At 39.3% G+C, this 17,772-nt stretch overlaps 1 protein-coding gene across 2 annotated transcripts in view; it reads right to left on the reverse strand.

The window, feature by feature from the left end:
* Nucleotides 1-332: 332 nt before the first annotated feature.
* The window catches only part of EVI5 (ecotropic viral integration site 5), a 171,179-nt gene continuing 153,739 nt past the window's right edge, over nt 333-17,772 (reverse strand). For both annotated transcript variants that reach the window (XM_049772197.1, XM_049772198.1), the window contains one exon: nt 333-872. In XM_049772197.1, coding sequence (XP_049628154.1) covers nt 564-872 — 309 coding nt within the window. In that variant the 3' untranslated portion in view covers nt 333-563. The remainder of the gene's footprint in view (nt 873-17,772) is intronic.

Genomic DNA, 17,772 nt, shown 5'->3' on the forward strand with positions numbered 1-17,772 from the left:
AAACTCTCAAGACACACAAATATTGTTTATAATATTATATGGGGGAAAAAAAGGAGATTTGTGTTTGGGAACTCTCAGTGGCCCATTAAAAAAGCAGTCATTTTAAAGGGGGGAAAAATCCCCAAACACAAAACAGAAACACAAAATATTTGTCTTAGACAAATTGTTTGCAGAGAGCTGCCCTGAAAACAAATTGACAACCATAAATATACAATTTGTTCACTAGGCATAAAATATTGCACAAGAGTGGTTTTGTCTAAAGAAAAATAAATTTTCAATAGTTTTGGTTCCTATAATTGTATTTCCTAAACAAGAAACACTAATTTCAGTAATACTGTTAGATCTTTATTTTTCCCTCCATTAACCATATTCCGACCTACTTTTATGGCAATAATTAAGTCAGTGGTGAAGATTTGGCAAAGATAAAAAGGCAGATAAAATTGTAAAATATATGTATATTCATATATATATTTACATATGAAACAGGAATCTTCCAACCCCCCTTAATCATGATGATTGATCCCTTGAAAAAAAACCAAGTCACAGTCTAGGTCACAGTGATGTCAGACAGTGGTTGAGTATGACTCTCTTCTTGAAGGCCACTCCTTTTGAGCCACTCGATCACTCTTTCTGGCCTCCAGCACATTGTCTTCTGGTTCACTTTCACTATCATCAGCAACCACAGGGTCCAAAGTCATGGGAGCAGATTTTCTGTTCAAGGGAAAACCAACGCCACTTTCTTGTAAGGAATGATCTATAAAATCTTCATCAGAGGAATGAAATGGTTCATCATCTAGTAAATGGTTGACAATGTGAATTCCATCAAGAGAGGGCTGGCCTGAAAAACTCCTCTGACCTTTCAGGCATCTGAGCTGTTAAAACAAAATTCGAGTCAATAAATTCAACCCAGGAAATACTAACACATTGAGAGTAAATGTTTTGTGCTTAGGAAGAAATAACTTGGATATTTTTTAATTTATAGGTATGGAAGCCACTATCAGTCAGATGACTGCTATATTCTATGTACTTAACTGATTTAACAAATGGTGCTATGTGGTAGGCTTTACTATCCACATTTTGTAGAGCAGAAAATGGAGACTTGTACTAACTTGCTTAAAACATTTGATTAGTGGCAAGGCTCAAATTCAAGGTGAATCTTCATTATGACAAATAATACAATCATTATAATATGTATACATCATCTATATTCAACAACATAATAGCAATTTTGTCATATTATATCTCTTCTTTTCTTGGATTAGTCTGAAGCATATCCTAGATACCCTATCATTTCACCCATAAGTCTTCTAGTATGTATCTCCTAAGATAATGGATTTTAAAACCATACTGAAAAGACCAAAACTATCAAGAGTTCTCTTTTTTTTTTGGGGGGGGGGGTCACACTCAACAGCACTCATGGATTACTCCTGGCTCTGCACTCAGAAATCACTCCTGGTAGGCTCAAAGAACCATATGAGATGCTGGGGATAAAACACGGGTTGGCTGCAAGCAAGGCAAACACCATATCTACTATGCTATCACTCCAGCTCCTATCAAGAGTCTTAAGACCAAACTACCTTAAGAGTATGCCTCCCTAATTGTGAATAATGAAAATAATTCACAATTCATTGAAATTTGTTAATACCCATCCTAGGGACCAGAATGATAAGACAGATGCACAGCAGGCAAGGTGCATGCCTATGTTCAATCCCTGGTATTTATTTATTTTTATTTTATTTTATTATTATTATTTTTTTGGTTTTTGGGCCATACCCGGCGATGTTCAGGGGTTACTCCTGGCTGTCTGCTTAGAAATAGCTCCTGGCAGGCACGGGAGGACCATATGGGACACTGGGATTCGAACCAACCACCTTTGGTCCTGGATCGGCTGCTTGCAAGGCAAACGCCACTGTGCTATCTCTCCGGGCCGCAATCCCTGGAATTTAATATGATTTCCTGAGACTGCCAGTAGTGATCCCTGAACAGAGCCAAAAGTAAGCTCTGAGCACTGCTGGATGTGCTTCCCCACCCTAAAAAAGCAACAACAACAAAAAGAAAAGTATCTCCACCTAAAATCCATAGCTTCAACACCACAGTATTGTCATTCAGTTAGAGCATAAATTCTCGCCCCACTCACCCCTGGTTGGAATACTTCTTTTGAGTGTGTGAAATGCTAGTTAGTATATGATACATTTGCTTTCTTCCTCTATTCTTTGCCAGAGAGAAGTGTCTTCTCTCACCAAGAAGAAGAGAAGAGAAATGCAAAGTACTACTCAACTCCTTCCTGCTCTTTCCATCTTTAGAAATACGGTGATGATATTTCTCTGTTCCTGGAGCTTCCCAGGGCCAGACAATTCTATAGGGCTGAGTAGGACACCCTGTTAATACTACCTGTTACTGGATGGGCAAGTCTAACTAAAGTTTAGAGTTTGTATTGAAAAAATCATTGCTTTTTATCTAAGTCATTTGTTGCAAAACTAATTCTTTTTTTTTTTTTTGGTTTTTGGGCCACACCCGTTTGACGCTCAGTGGTTACTCCTGGCTATGTGCTCAGAAATCGCCCCTGGCTTAGGGGGACCATATGGGACGCCGGGGGATCGAACCGCGGTCCTTCCTTGGCTAGCGCTTGCAAGGCAGGCACCTTACCTCCAGCGCCACCTACCCGGCCCCGCAAAACTAATTCTATTAGAAGTAAAGATGATGTCATCATTTGCCCTTTTTTTCACCTTGGATTGGGAGATCATGTGATGCCAGGAATTAAACCCACGGATTTGCACATGAAGACATGAGTGCTATCACTTAAATCAATATCAGCCTTTCACATTTTTTCCTGAGTGTTTTCACACCTTCAAACCCACTACCTCAGAAATGATCACTTCTACTACTAATTAAGGTATCAGCCTTGTTTTAAAGAGATGGCCATTTTAAATATAAAATTTATCAATGATATTGTGACTTAAGTCCTCCCATATACTATGCAAAAGTGTTAAAAAGAAAAACCCGGGGCTGGGCGGTGGCACTAGAGGTAAGGTGCCTGCCTTGCCTGCGCTAGCCTAGGACGAACCGCGGTTCGATCCCCGGGTGTCCCATATGGTCCCCCAAGCCAGGAGCGACTTCTGAGCACATAGCCAGGAGTAACCCCTGAGCGTCACCGGGTATGGCCCAAAAAACAAAAAAATAAAAAAACAAAAACAAAAAAAAGAAAACCCAGTGTATAATAAAAAACAACCATCAAATATTCCTTGACTATCAAGATTTTTGCTAAAATATATTCCATGTTTCTTTCCTCCCTCCCTCCCTCCCTCCCTCCCTCCCTCCCTCTCTCCCTCCCTTCCCTCCCTCCCTCCCTCCCTCCCTCCCCTCCCTCCCTCCCTCCCTCCCTCCCTCCCTCCCTCCCTTCCTTCCTTCCTTCCTTCCTTCCTTCCTTCCTTCCTTCCTTCCTTCCTTCCTTCCTTCCTTCCTTCCTTCCTTCCTTCCTTCCTTCCTTCCTTCTCTCCCTCCCTCCCTCCCTCCTTCCCTCCCTCCCTCCCTCCCCCTGGCCCGTTCCAGTCCATATTCCATGTTCTGACCTTTATTACCAGCCATGTTCAACTTAGTTTTTCAGGCACAAATTCCTGGTCCCTTTCTATCTTTCAAGTGAAGATCTGAGCAATGTAAATTATTCAGGAAATATTACATGCACTTTCAAAACTAACGGTACTGTGGGGATAGAGCTAAGCTTTACCCTAACACAACTTGACCTTCCTAGTGAGGTTCGAGGAAGAAATGAAGAAACCTCAAAACTCCCCTGTTTGATGTGTGACAAAGGGACAAACTACACAGGTATTGCAGTACAAACATTTCTGTTCTTGGCAGACCAGCAGAAGAGATCTAAACTCAGTTCGGAATCTTTAGGGAAAGGGCACAGAATTCCACAAAGACCCATGGTGGAGATCCCCACTGCATTACAACGGCCTTCTTCTGATGCAACATCCTATATCACCTTATTGCAACACATAATTTATAACTGAGTGTTTAATTAAGTCAGTTAATCTCTTCCTTTCTTTTTCAACCAGCTCCTTTTAAGAAATACTAGGGACTGGATATGTGTCTTCTTTCTTCCCGACTGTTAGAAAGGAGGAGAGCAGAAGAATTATAACTTCCTAGTCATTTGGAACGTGAAAGCTTTCCTTTACTTTAACAATATCTAATGTGCTGAAAACATGGCATCCTCAATAAGTGACCTCAAACATATCAAACTATGGATTAAGTTCAAAAGGGATGCAATGAATGATTCTTTGAGAATTGCTAAGGGAGAACAGCAGAAACAGAGAGGAATGTTTTGGTAGAGAAAAATGGAGAAGGTAGGAGACTCTGGTAAAACTGGTGGTCAGGGCTATTCCTGGCTCAAGGCATGTGGTGCCAGGGACTGAAATAGGGTCAGACATGTTCAAGGCAATCACCTTAACCCCTGTACAATTTCTCTGCCCTCAGAAATTTGTATACATGCACTAGGTGATTCTGAGGATGAATCATAGATGACACTTTGAGAAATTATGCAGTAATTAGATTACAGATAAGTATTTATTATAGGGCTGAGCAACAGCAACAGTAAGTGGGTGCTTGCTTTGCATGCAGCTGACCCAGCTTTGATTACCAGCAACCCATATGGTCCCTGAACCTGCCAGGAGTGAAGTGCAGAGCCAGGAGTAACCCCTGATCATCAGCAGATTTGGCCCTAAACAAACATACAAAAAAGCATTTATTGCATTAGATAGATCATGTTAAAAACACCTGCAGTGGGTAAATAAACGTGAATTCAAGAAGTTATTGTTAATTTATCGCTGCCTCTATTATATTGGCCACTATCATACTTTAAAAATATAATGGTCAGGGTTGGAGCAATAGTACAGCGGATAGGGCATTTGCCTTGCAAGCGGCCAACCCAGGTTTGATCCCCGGCATCCTATATGGTCCCTAGAGCCTGCCAAGAACAGAAAGGCAGGGGTAAACCACTGAATGCCACCAAAACAAAACAATAAGTAATGGCCTAAATGTGGAATAGGGAAAGCAGACTAAATGCAGACTAGGGAAAAACCAACTAAAGGAAAAAGGCAAATCAAAATGGAAAAAAATCATGAGGTTTGTAAGCAACTTTTCAAACACCTCTTCTCTGGAGGTTTATAGATACTTTCTCCACTTATTTTTAAATCTAAGTTCCATCAGGTATGTGTTTCATGGCATTAGTCACCGAGAAACACCCAAGTGATGTCACACTCTGTATCAAAGTTAGTGAGAGAATATGTTTATGTATAAAGCAGAATTGTGCATCTTCTCTTCCTATTAAACAAAGTTTTACATTCAAATTTTAATCCTATGGCCTGGCGTCCTACCTGGTAACAGAAAAATCTTTTAGGATATAATATGTCTACGCTGGAAATGTGTCCTTAGTGGTACAGTATTGGCCCTGCATTTGTGCCCTGGCTTCACTTTAGAACACCATGATGTCTAATTCTAGCCTGAAAGAAAGGTTTTGATCTCCACAGAAAAACCACTTTAAACAATAACTCCTTTTATTTTGGGGAAGGGTTAATATTCCCAGCTCCTGAAACACTTATTAATAAAACCCAATAATCATACTGGAGAGACATAAGTGAATGTGTGTGTATGAAGTTGTGAGACTGGGCATTTGTTATAATAAGATGAGTCAATTCAGAATTAGTGCAGATGAGAGAGCTATGGTCTGACATTTCTAGTCTTTATTAGAAATTGTAGGATGTAGCTTTGCATATCCTATTAACTTTTGCCAATATTAAAAACCTTGGTTATAACTCAAAATCTAGAGATTCAATGTAATCCCTATAAAAATTCCATTAGTATTTTCTACCGAAACAGAAAAAAATAGTTTTAAAATTGATATGAAGTCCCGAGACAATGAATAGCAAAACAATCTTGTTTTATTTTGTATTTGGGCCATACCCAGAGGCGCTCATGGGTTACTCCTGGCTCAGAAATTATTCCTGGCAGGCTCTGGAGACCATAAGAGATGCCAGGGATCAAACCCAGGTCAGCCGGGTGCAAGGCAAACACCCTACCCACTGTGCTATTGCTTCAGCCCCAACAATCTTGAGGAAAAACAAGCAGCATGATATTGGCATATAAACAGTCATGTAACTCAATGGGATAGAATAGAGACTAGAAATACACACACACACACACACACACACACACACACATTGTGTGCAATTTGTAGCAAAGAACCAAGAATAAAAAAATAGATGAGAGGCTGAGTTATCACTCAGTGGGTAGGGCATTTGCCTTGAACACAACTGATCTAGGTTCAAATCCTGGCATCCTGTATGATCTCCGGGGCACTGCCAAGAATGACCCCTGAGCATAAAGCCAGAAGAAATGCCTGAGCACTGCATTTTGGGTTTGACCCAAAATGCAAAACATAAAAAATGGGTGAAAAGACAGTGTTTTCAATAAATGCTGTTAGGAAAGGTGGACACTGGGCTGAGGCTGGGGTGACTGTATGGCAGGCAGGATGTTTGTCTTGCATTCAGCATCCCATAGGTTCAATCCTTGACATCCTCTATGATCCCAAGAACATCTCCAGGAGTGAGTTCCTGAGTGCATAGAAATGAGGAACCCCTGAGCACAATCAGTTGTGGACCAAAAAAAAAAAGCAACAACAAAACTGAACAGATTCATACTAAACACAAAATTAATTACAATTGTGTTAAAGAATTAAACATAAGAACTAAAAGGAGGAGCTAGAAGATAAAAAAAAAAAAGGGATAAAATGATTTGTTTTGCATGTGTCTGACCCGATACTAATCTTAGCACCACATAAAGTGCTCTTGGCACTGCCAACAGTAGCCCCTAAGCATCATCAGGTATGGCCTCCAGAGCAAAATAAAAACCAACAGATCCGAAAGCATCAAGTTCCTAGAAGGAAATATAGTGAGTTTCTTAAAATCATTCTCAGCAATGACTTTTATGGGGTCTGGTTCTAAACAGAAAGAAAAAAACAAACAAACAAAAAACAAATTGAGGGCCAGAGAGATAGCATGGAGGTAAGGCATTTGTCTTGCATGAGGAAGGTCAGTGGTTTGAATCTCAGCATCCCGTATGGTCCCCTGAGCCTGCCAGGAGCGATTTCTGAGTGTAGAGCCAGGAGTAGCTCCTGTGACCCAAAAACAAAAACAAACAAACCCCCCTACCAAATTGACTACATCAAATTAAAACTTTTGCACAGCATAGAAAACCATCAATAAAAGGAAAACATATTGAAGAATATTTGCAAGTCTTTTTCTGGTGATAAGTTTATATCTAAAACAAATTTAGTAAATAATAAACAAACAAACAAATTTAGTCAGAAATGTAACTTAGTGGCAGAGTGCAGGTTTTGCATTTATAAGGTCTTGGGATCAATCTTTGGTATCACATCTATCATCTCCTACTGTTTATTATAAAATATAAAAATAAACAAAACCATATTAGGAAATATAAAAAATAAAAAAACATATTATAAAACATAAAAAATAAACATAAGGGCCCAGAGAGATAGCACAGCAGCGTTTGCCTTGCAAGCAGCCGATCCAGGACCAAAGGTGGTTGGTTCGAATCCTGGTGTACCACATGGTCCCCCGTGCCTGCCAGGAGCTATTTCTGAGCAGACAGCCAGGAGTAACCCCTGAGCATTGCCGGGTGTGACCCAAAACCAACCAACCAACCAACCAACCAAACAAACAAAAACATAAAACCATAAAAAAATCAACCATTAACTAAAACATGGGGAATAGATGGAACTTTTTCAAGTAAGGTGTACAAATGGCCAATAGGCATATAAAGCATTCTCAGTATGATTGATCAAAGAGAAATACAAGCTGAACCATGAGGGATGACCTCATTCTATTAGGATGGCTATTACAAGAAAGACAATTAAACCTAGGTTGAACTGTTCAAAACAACATTAACAGACCATTTTAAGGCATATGTAATATATCAGAGGGCATGTTACTTTTTAAATTAGTGGGGCTATCCTGGTAGCCCTGGTTATGTTCAGTTTGGTGAAGGCCTGGTGGTTCAGTGGTGTTGGGCCCATGCAGGCTGGGGATCAAACCCAGGATGACAGAAAGGCTAGCCATAAGCTCCATCACTGAGCTATGTCTCCAGCCCATGGGGCAACACCCAGTGGCACTTGGTGGATACAGGGCCACTTTCAGCAAAGGCTTCGAAGTTTGGTGCTGTGGCCAACTGTGCTCAGAGGTCAGGAAGGTCACACCTCAAGTGCTGGGGGGGTAGGTATGCGGTGCTAGAGGCTGAGCTGTCAGTTCCGACATACTAGATGTCCTTATCACTTAAGCTATCTCATTGGTGCAAGACACATATTTTTATAAACTCCTTAATAATGTATTATTTATATACATATATCTATACACACATAAATATATTACTTAAGGTAAGATTTTCCAAGTTTTATGATTTAATATTGGAGCTTAATTGGAGCTAAAATCAGCACTCCGGAAAAAAGATGAAGACTGGTTGCTACATACACATATATTCTACCTCTCTCTTTGCCTGCCATAGTGGAGATTATTTTTATAATCTTTTTTTTGTTTTGTTTTCATAATAATTTTTTCACCCTAGAATTTAGGGTGCAAAAGTATACACACAGAGATGCTGACAAATTCCACAGAGAAGACAGAAGAAGCCTTGAGAAATTCCTTATTCTATCGTCTTTAATAGTGGCTCCAGTGGGTGAATGAGATTAATAGTCAGAAAGATGAGAATGTCAATATACAAAGACAAAATGCACTGCTTCTTACCTGATGAGGACTGCGTCACCATGTTACGCATTAAGAGATAGAGTGAAAAAGAAAAAGATGTGGAATTTATTTAAATAATACTTAGGTATTCTTATCTAGTCATAAAAATGTAAAATCTTAACCTTTAACTAAAGATTAGATTTTAGGATTTCTAAATATTAATATATCTAGCATGCCCATATTCAGTAGAGCTGACCCATGAAAGCATTTGGTACTTAGAAAAAGAAAATACTATTAGTGATTATATTTAAAAATAAAGAATAAAGCATGAAAAGCAGTATAGTTAATAAGAAAACAGGAAACTGACATGTGCAGTGTCTGATGAATGTAGGTTTTGACAGGAAACTGCAGTTTATTAGCAGCATGATAGTAAAAATTCAAACATTTACACTATTCTAAAAAGATCATAACTATCTCAAATAAAAATTATCAGACTTTTTTTTTTTAAGTTAGGGAATACCTGCGTGATTGAGTATTCTGAAGCTCCAAAGGACTAAATTATTTCATTGATTCTACTTCAGCAATGAAACCACTAAAAGTTAAGATAGAAATTTCCTTTGTAAAAGGTGAAACATGATCGTTTTAGTTGATGTCTTCAAATATACCTTAATAAATGAGAGAAATTTGTTCTGCAAGAAAATTGTACTGCGTGGATTAGTGTTGTTGTGGACAAAGGAACATGTTCTCTGCATATCTGATTTCAGCACACCATAAAGTTACTGGTAACTTGAAAAAGAATTGAAGTTTATAGTTGGATTTAAAAGAGATTCAATAGGTTAAAAGCACCCTCAAACTCCTAAAATGTATGGGTAATAAAGTTATTAATTAACTCAGTATTTATATTAAATTTAAAATCTAAAGGTGCTTCCGTGCATATTATTTCAAATAAAATTTTTTCCTCCGTGTGTGATTATAGAGGTTGAACTGTGTAGGCAACTCTGCATTCTACCACTTTCCGAGATTCAAAAGAATAAGGACTACACTGAGTATTTTGAAAGACAGTCAATCCACAACAAAGTGGAAAAAAAATCATCCATACACCAAAAAAAAAAAAAAAAAACCCTAACCAAATGAGCTTTGATCACTACTAGACAAGGTTTGAACCACTGAAGTGAGTCGTGTGATAGCAAGTGAACAGCAAAACAGTTGCAGTAAGTTTCCAAGACTGAGTCATATCAGATTATAAAATCTTTTATTTTGTACATCTGGGTTTATATAAATTTTATAAAACATAAAGCTAGAATGTATAATTTTAAAACATACAATATGCAAAAATTAAATAACTACACATTATGCTTTAAACAGATAGAAATGAAAGCCACTAATAATAGATTTGTATTTCTACATTGTAGATGTTTTGAGGTTTTTTAGGGGGGGCCACCAGGCAATTCTTAGGGCTTACTCTTGGCTCTGTACTCAGGCAGGAATCATTCCTGGTGGGGCTTGGGGAACTATGTAGGATGCCAAGGGTTGGCTGCATGCAGGGCAAGCACATGCTAGGCTACTGCTCCAGTCCAATATCCTAGACATTTACTTTTATTTCTCCCTAGTTTGATATGCCATTTTGTTGTATAGAGAACAGTTTATAAATTTTGTGTCTTCAAAATTCAAATAGACATGCATGTGAAACAATAGGCTAAATATCTTAATGACCAGCTTCTTAAAAAACAATTTTTAAGACTAAAACTAGCAATCAGCATACAAACTAAAAGGTTTCCAGTGAATCAGAACAGGAAACCAATAAAACCGATCAATTGGAGGTCATGACTTTTTTTTTTTGGTGTTTGGGTCACACCCGGCAGCATTCAGGGGTTACTCCTGGCAGGCTCGGGAGACCATCTGGGATGCTGGGATTCGAACCACCGTCCTTCTGCATGCAAGGCAAACACCCTACCTCCATGCTATCTCTCCAGCCCCAGTTCATGATTTTTTGATCATTTCATTACACAGACAAGCGCCAAACTTCAAACAGAGCACTGAGGATCAGACTAACTTCAAAAATTCAACAATTTTATTAAAATAATACGAAACAGAACTGAAAATGTTTTTGGCTTTTAGCTAAATGGTTTATCAGACAAAATCATTTTAAAATAAGAGATTCTTCAATACTGATGGTGAAAATTGCCCTGATTCACTGTCACTATGTACTTTTCACATTGATCTCAATAAAAATTATTTTAAAAATGGGTAAAAGTAGTAAAACTTTGAAAAAAGTACATGTTCCCATAATTACTCAACCCCCTGTGAGTTAATAAATGTAAATGCAGGCTATAAAAATAAGAGATTCTATGTTAAAGGTACACAATACAATAGTTAATATTCAAATTTTAGGAACAGAGACATATTCACATGGGTAAGTAATAAAGGTAGAAAGTTTGGAACTAAAGAAACTAACGTAGTACATGTGTTACCAGAGGAGTTAAGTGGAAGAAATGAAAGTGATTTATAAAGAATTCTTTAGTCTTTAAATAGAGTATACTTTGGTTTATTCATTATTCTGGGACACACACACGAAACTGCCATTTTCTTGTTCCTGGCAGCTGACACATTTTGATAAAACTGAAACCATTAATACTATTTAGAACAAACTCTAATGTCAATGGTTATGAGGTTAGGAATATATGAGGTTCTATGTAAATTTATGACCAATTACAGGAAATAAATCACTTCACACTTGTTTCACTCTGAACTTTTAAAACTACTTCAAAGTACCACATACATGTCATTTGATTTCATTTACTTCAACTGACGAGCTGAAGTGTTAAAAAAATTTCAACCAGTTAGCAAAATGTTCTTATGAAAATAGGCTGGTGAGATAGTGCTCAGAGTAAAATGTTTGTCTGAATGTGACCGCTCAGGTTCCATCCCTGGAACCCCAGATAATTCTTCAAGTCCTGCCAGAGATCCCTGAGCATAGCCAAAAGTAAGCCCCAAGTAAAGCCAGGTGTGAAGGAAGAAGGTTAGAGGGGAGGAGAGTGGAAGAAAGAGGAAAAGAGGAAAGGGAAGATGAGGGGAGAGGAGGGGAGGGGAGGGGAAGGGAGAGGAGGGTAGGGGAGGAGAGAGGAGGGAAAAGGAAGGGAGGGGAGGGAAGAAGAGTAGAGAGAGAGGAGAGGAGAGGAGAAAGAAAAAGAGAGGGAGGGAAGGGAGGAAAGGGGAGGGGAGGGGAGGGGTGAGGAGAGGGAGGGGAGGAGAGAAGAGGGGAGGAAAAAGGAGAAGAGAAGGAGGGGAAGGGAGGAGAGGACAGAGAAGGGGAGAGGAGGGGAAGGGAGGGGAGAAAAAGGAGGAGGAGGGGAGAGAAAGGATATAATACAGAAAAGCCTATTGCACTTCTGTGTTCATTGCAGCACTCTTCACAATAGCCAGAATCTGGAAACAAGCCAACTGCCCAAGAACAGGTGTGTGGTTAAAAAACTGTAATGCATCTAAACAATGGAATATTATGCAGCTGTTAGGAAAAATGAAGTCATAAAATGCTTATGCATGGATGGATATGGGGAGTATTATGCTGAGTAAAATGAGTCATAGAGTAATAGGTGACACCCATTTTAGGATATTAAAAAAAATCCAGAGACAATAGAGATGAGGGCCAGGAGAATCAGTCTTTGGTAGGAAACTTGCCACAAATATTGGGGGAATGCAATTAGGGCAGAGAAGAGACCACTATGTCAATGATAGTGAGACATAATCACTCTGGACAAGAAGTGGGTGTGAATGGAGATAAAATGATATACAAGGTACTGAAGGGGTACCTTCAGTAACAATTTTGCAAACCATAGTGTCATACTCAGCTGATGAGAAAATAAAACAGCATTGCTGTCTTAAATGCAATTGTTAAACAGTTACCATATGACCTAGCAATTCCAGTACTAAAAAAAATACTCAAGACGAAAAAACATATGCTCAAAAAAATGCACATAAATGCTTGCAACAGTCATTGATAATAGCCTAGAGCGGAAGCCACTCAAAAGTTTATCAACTGATGAAAAATAACTAACATAAGGTATAATAAAATACTGATACATGCTATAACATTGGAGATATTTTAAAAATGTTAGGTGTGGGGCCGAAGAGACAGCACAGCAGTAGGGTGTTTGCCTTGCATGCGGCCGACCCAGGAGGGACTCAGTTCAATTCCTAGCATCCCATATGGTCCCCTAGTCTGCCAGAGTTTATTTCTAAGTGCAGAGTCAGGAATGGCCCCTGAGCGCTGCTGAGTGTGGCCCAAGAACCAAGCAATCAATCAATGAATAAAGTTTAAAAAATTTTAGGTGAGTAATATAAAAGATAAACTATAATTTCCTTTAAATAAAATAAATCAGGAACCAGAGCTATGGTGCAAGCAGTAGGGCATTTGCCTTGCACACACTAACCCTAGGGTGGACCGTGGTTCTATCCCCTGGCATCCCATATGGTCCCCCAAGCCAGGAGCAATTTCTGAGCACATAACCAGGAGTAATCCCTGAGCATCACTGGGTGTGGCCCAAAAACAAACAAAAAAAAGTATCAATTTGGAAAAAAATCTATGAACAGAAAAAAGACTTAGAGGTTTCTGGGGGGAACAAGGAATGACTATAAATAAAAATGAAATTTAACTTTTTAAATTTTGGGCCACACCTGCCAGAACTTGGAGGTTACTCTTGGTTCTTCACTTAGGAATTACTCTTGGAGGTACTCAGGAGACTGTATGGGATGCTGGGGATTGAATGCAGGCCTGCTGCATGCAAGGCAAATGCCTCACCTGTTGTACTATTGCTCCAGCCCCCAAAATGGTATTAATTTTTTGAGTAATAAAATGTTCTTGGGGTGGAGAGATAGCATGGAGGTAGGGCATTTGCCTTGCACGCAGAAGGACGATGGTTTGAATCCTGACAGTCCATATGGTCCCCTGTATCTGACAGGAATGATTTCTGAGTGCAGAGCCAGGAGTGACCCTGTGTGTTGCTAGGTGTGACCCCCCCCAAATGTTCTAAAATGGAAACTGGTTATTGTTAGATATCAAAATATACTAAAAATCACAGAACTGTAATCTTTAAATAGGTGAACTATGTTCAATAAATTCATATAAAAATATAGCTATTTGGTGGGTATATATATATTTTTTGTTTTTGGGGCCACACCCGGCGGTGCTTAGGGGTTACTCCTGGCTGTCTGCTCAGAAATAGCTCCTGGCAGGCACAGGGGACCATATGGGACACCGGGATTTGAACCAACCACCTTTGGTTCTGGATTGGCTGCTTGCAAGGCAAATGCCGTTGTGCTATCTCTCCGGGCCCTTGGTGGGTATATTTCTAAAGATGATACCTTTAGATGGAAAACAAGACTTTCTTGTGGAAATGCAGAAAATTTAATTGAAAAATATTAATCACTAGCATCCTGTTATTATCTCAACAGAAGAAATGGTGTCTATTACAGCTTAATTTTAAATAAGCAGAAAATGTCTGCAATTTCATAGGTTTATGTTTCAACTGAAGGACTAAGGAAGGAGGTCAATTTATTTAGTATTCACCTTTTCAGAAACTAAAATGGAAAAAAAATCACTAAAAAATATACCCCAAAGCAATCGTAGAGTAACACAAACACACCATTTGTCACTCAAACACAAATTGTGCTTTTCAAAAAAACAAGGTTAGTATCTTTCTCTTCCTCATTCTGAGGTACTTACAGGCTGCTTAGTTAAGATTGGGCCCTTGCAAACCACATGACCTCATGAATGCTATCTTATCATATCACAGGTTCCTCAACTGACCACAACAACTTAAATCAGACAGCAGCAAAGTAGCACTAAGACTTTGACACGTATTACTGATATGGTTATTTTCAGCTGTCCAGTTTGTGGGGAGTGAAAATCTGATTATCTCATGTCCAACTGCATCTATGAGATACAGTTCAAGAAAAGCACATGATTTACTGCAACCCTGAGCTCCTCTAAGAATAATCACTAAGTATGGAGCTAGCAGTAAGCTCTCAGCAAGTTGCGTGCAGTCGCTCAAAAAACAAGCAAACAAACATAAAAATGGTTGACTATTTTAAATACTCTAGCACAGCTGAATAAAATTGGACCATGTTTAAGAATATATGAGAACTGGAGGCATACATAATATAGTGCCTTGCACAAGTCCAATAGTGGTTCCATCCTCAGCATCCTATATGTTCCCTGGAGCCCACCAGGAGTTAGCAGGGATGAAGAACTAGGCATAAGCCCTATAAATAGTTGGGTGTGACCTTAATAAAAGCAACAAAGCAACAAAGAAAGAATATGTGAAATATGTATTGCATGTAAGAACATTTAGAAATATATAGTATTAAGAAAATCAAGTGTGAAGACTTGGATAGCTTGGTATTAACAAAGAATGCCTAATTTAAATCGCTGGTTCAAACTGGCTCTGAAAGGTAAAGTTTTGTGGGAAGTTTCAAAAGGATTTTAATTCAAATATAATTAATGAAGACTTATTTAATGGATTTCATTTTCTTTATTTATTTTTGGTTTTTGGGTCACACCCTGCACAACGCTCAGGGTTTACTCCTGGCTTTAGGCTCAGAAATCGCTCCTGGCAGGCTTGGGGGACCACATGGGATGCCGGGATTCGAACCACTGTCCTTCTGTATGCAAGGCAAATGCCCCATTTCCATGCTATCTCTCTGGTACTGCACAATTTCCTGAGGCCTTAGCTGGGAGTGTTCCCTGTACACCTCTGAATGTAGTCCAAAAGCAAAAAAGCTTAATATCACCTTCCTTTTATCTGATATCTAAATTCACTAGAATTTGTTTTGTGTTATTTTGTTTCTATTCTAATTGCCAGAGAGTAATTATTGGTTACATTTACTAAGCAATTGACAGGTAAGTCCTAATAAATACTTTCATCATTATTTACTTGAAAAATTCATGGCCAGAGCAGTAGTGCAAGTGGTAGGGCATCTGCCTTGCACACACTAACCTAGGACGAATTGTTGTTTGATACCCAGCATCCCATATGGTCCCCAAGCCAGTGGCGATTTCTGAGCACATAGCCAGGGTCACCGGGTGTGGTCCGAAAACCAAAAAAAAAAAAAAAAAAAGAGGGTGGTTTAAATCCTAGCATCCTATATGGTTCCCCGAGCCTGCCAGGAGTGCTTTCTGAGTATAGAGCCAGGAGTGACCCCTGAGCGCTGCTGGGTGTGACTCCCCCCAAAACACATACACACACACACACACACACACACACACACACACACACACACACACACACACACACAAAGAAAGAAAAAAAAAAAGAAAGAAAAATTCAGCTATACTTTTTAATAAAATTGCTTATAAGTATGGGCATAGAAATTTTGTCACTTGTTTACAGAATTAGATATGTTCAGAGACTAAAGGAGTTGTAGAAAAAAATATTCTGGATTCAGCTTCAAAGAGTTTCCATTGGACAAACTGAGAACAATTTAAATATCAAAAGAGTGACTAGAAGAATCTGTGCGTTCATTAGTTATGCATTAGAAAATTTAAAAGTTCTTGGGCTTATGTAAGGCTGAGCATGAAGAAATTCAAGAAATTCACAATTTAGCTTACCTCTAATGGCATCAAGAAAGTACATCAATATTTGATTAAAATAAATCAAATTAAGTGCCCTTATATGCCATTTCTAATCTATCAATATAATTTATATAGATAAATTAATTTTCTGGCAATGTTCAGGAATTACTCTTGGCTCTGCACTCAGAAATTATTCCTGGCAGTGTTCAGGGGACTAGGGATTGAACCTGGGTTGGCCATATGCAAATCCCTACCCACTCTAATATCATTCTGGCCCCAGATAAATTAACCTCTATTTTCCCTCACAGATTGCAAATTTCTTTTCTTTTCTTTTCTTTTCTTTTTTTTTTTGGTTTTTGGGTCACACCCGGCAGCGCTCAGGGGTTACTCCTGGCTCTATGCTCAGAAATCGCTCCTGGCAGGCTCAGGGGACCATATGGGATGCCGGGATCTGAACCACCGACCTTCTGCATGCAAGGCAAATGCATGCATTTGCTATCTCTCTGACCCCAGATTGCAAATTTCTTTAAAAGTAAGTACACAGTTCTTTTCATAGTATCTGGCACAATATGGGTGTGTGGGGAGTTCCATCTGATATAAGCTTAACATTATAGTCGGAGTTTGACTGGCCTCTATTTCCTAGTCAATGTTTCTTTTGGGAGGCTGAGGGAGTTTTTGGGTAGTGCTGAGGTGATTTAGGGAATATTCTTGGCCAATATTCAAAAGACTGATAATTGCTAGAGTTTGCCGATTCAGTGCTGCTTGGGAGGGAATGTGGCTCCCTGGCAACACCTGGTAGAGCTTAGGGGACCATGTGGTGCTGGAGATCAAACTGGGGCTTTGAGCTTCTGACATCTGAGTTATTTTCCCAGTTCTAATACTCTTGAGGGTATTTGGTCCTTTAATAAATACCAAATTCATACCCTGTCACGGCCTGCTGTGAGGGAATTCCCTGCACTGAGGGAATTCTTGGGGTCCCTGTTCAGGAAGGTGGGTGTATGGAGTTGGCCAGGGGAAATAGAGATCAAACACTCAGAAATGAAGTTGAAATTCTGTCCATTTCTTTATTAAATGGTACAGCAGGACACTTATACTAAATTTCTTGGCAAGTCATCATAATTGCAGACACAATTGTTAGATCTCACACTGTAGGGCAAGCTGCATGCTTATCTTTACAGACCCAGGGCATAGCATTTAGCCATCAAGAACTACTAGCACGGTCAGTTTTCAGAGACTGTGTTTTTTATTTTTTTTTATTTTTTTTTTATTTATTTATTTTTTTTTTGTTTTTGGGCCACACCCGGTAACGCTCAGGGGTTACTCCTGGCTATGCGCTCAGAAGTCGCTCCTGGCTTGGGGGGCCATATGGGACGCCGGGGGATCGAACCGCGGTCCGTCTCCTAGGCTAGCGCAGGTAAGGCAGGCACCTTACCTCCAGCGCCACCGCCC

The sequence above is a fragment of the Suncus etruscus genome, chromosome 4 (genome assembly GCF_024139225.1).
Source record: "Suncus etruscus isolate mSunEtr1 chromosome 4, mSunEtr1.pri.cur, whole genome shotgun sequence".
In the NCBI taxonomy this organism is placed as follows: domain Eukaryota; kingdom Metazoa; phylum Chordata; class Mammalia; order Eulipotyphla; family Soricidae; genus Suncus; species Suncus etruscus.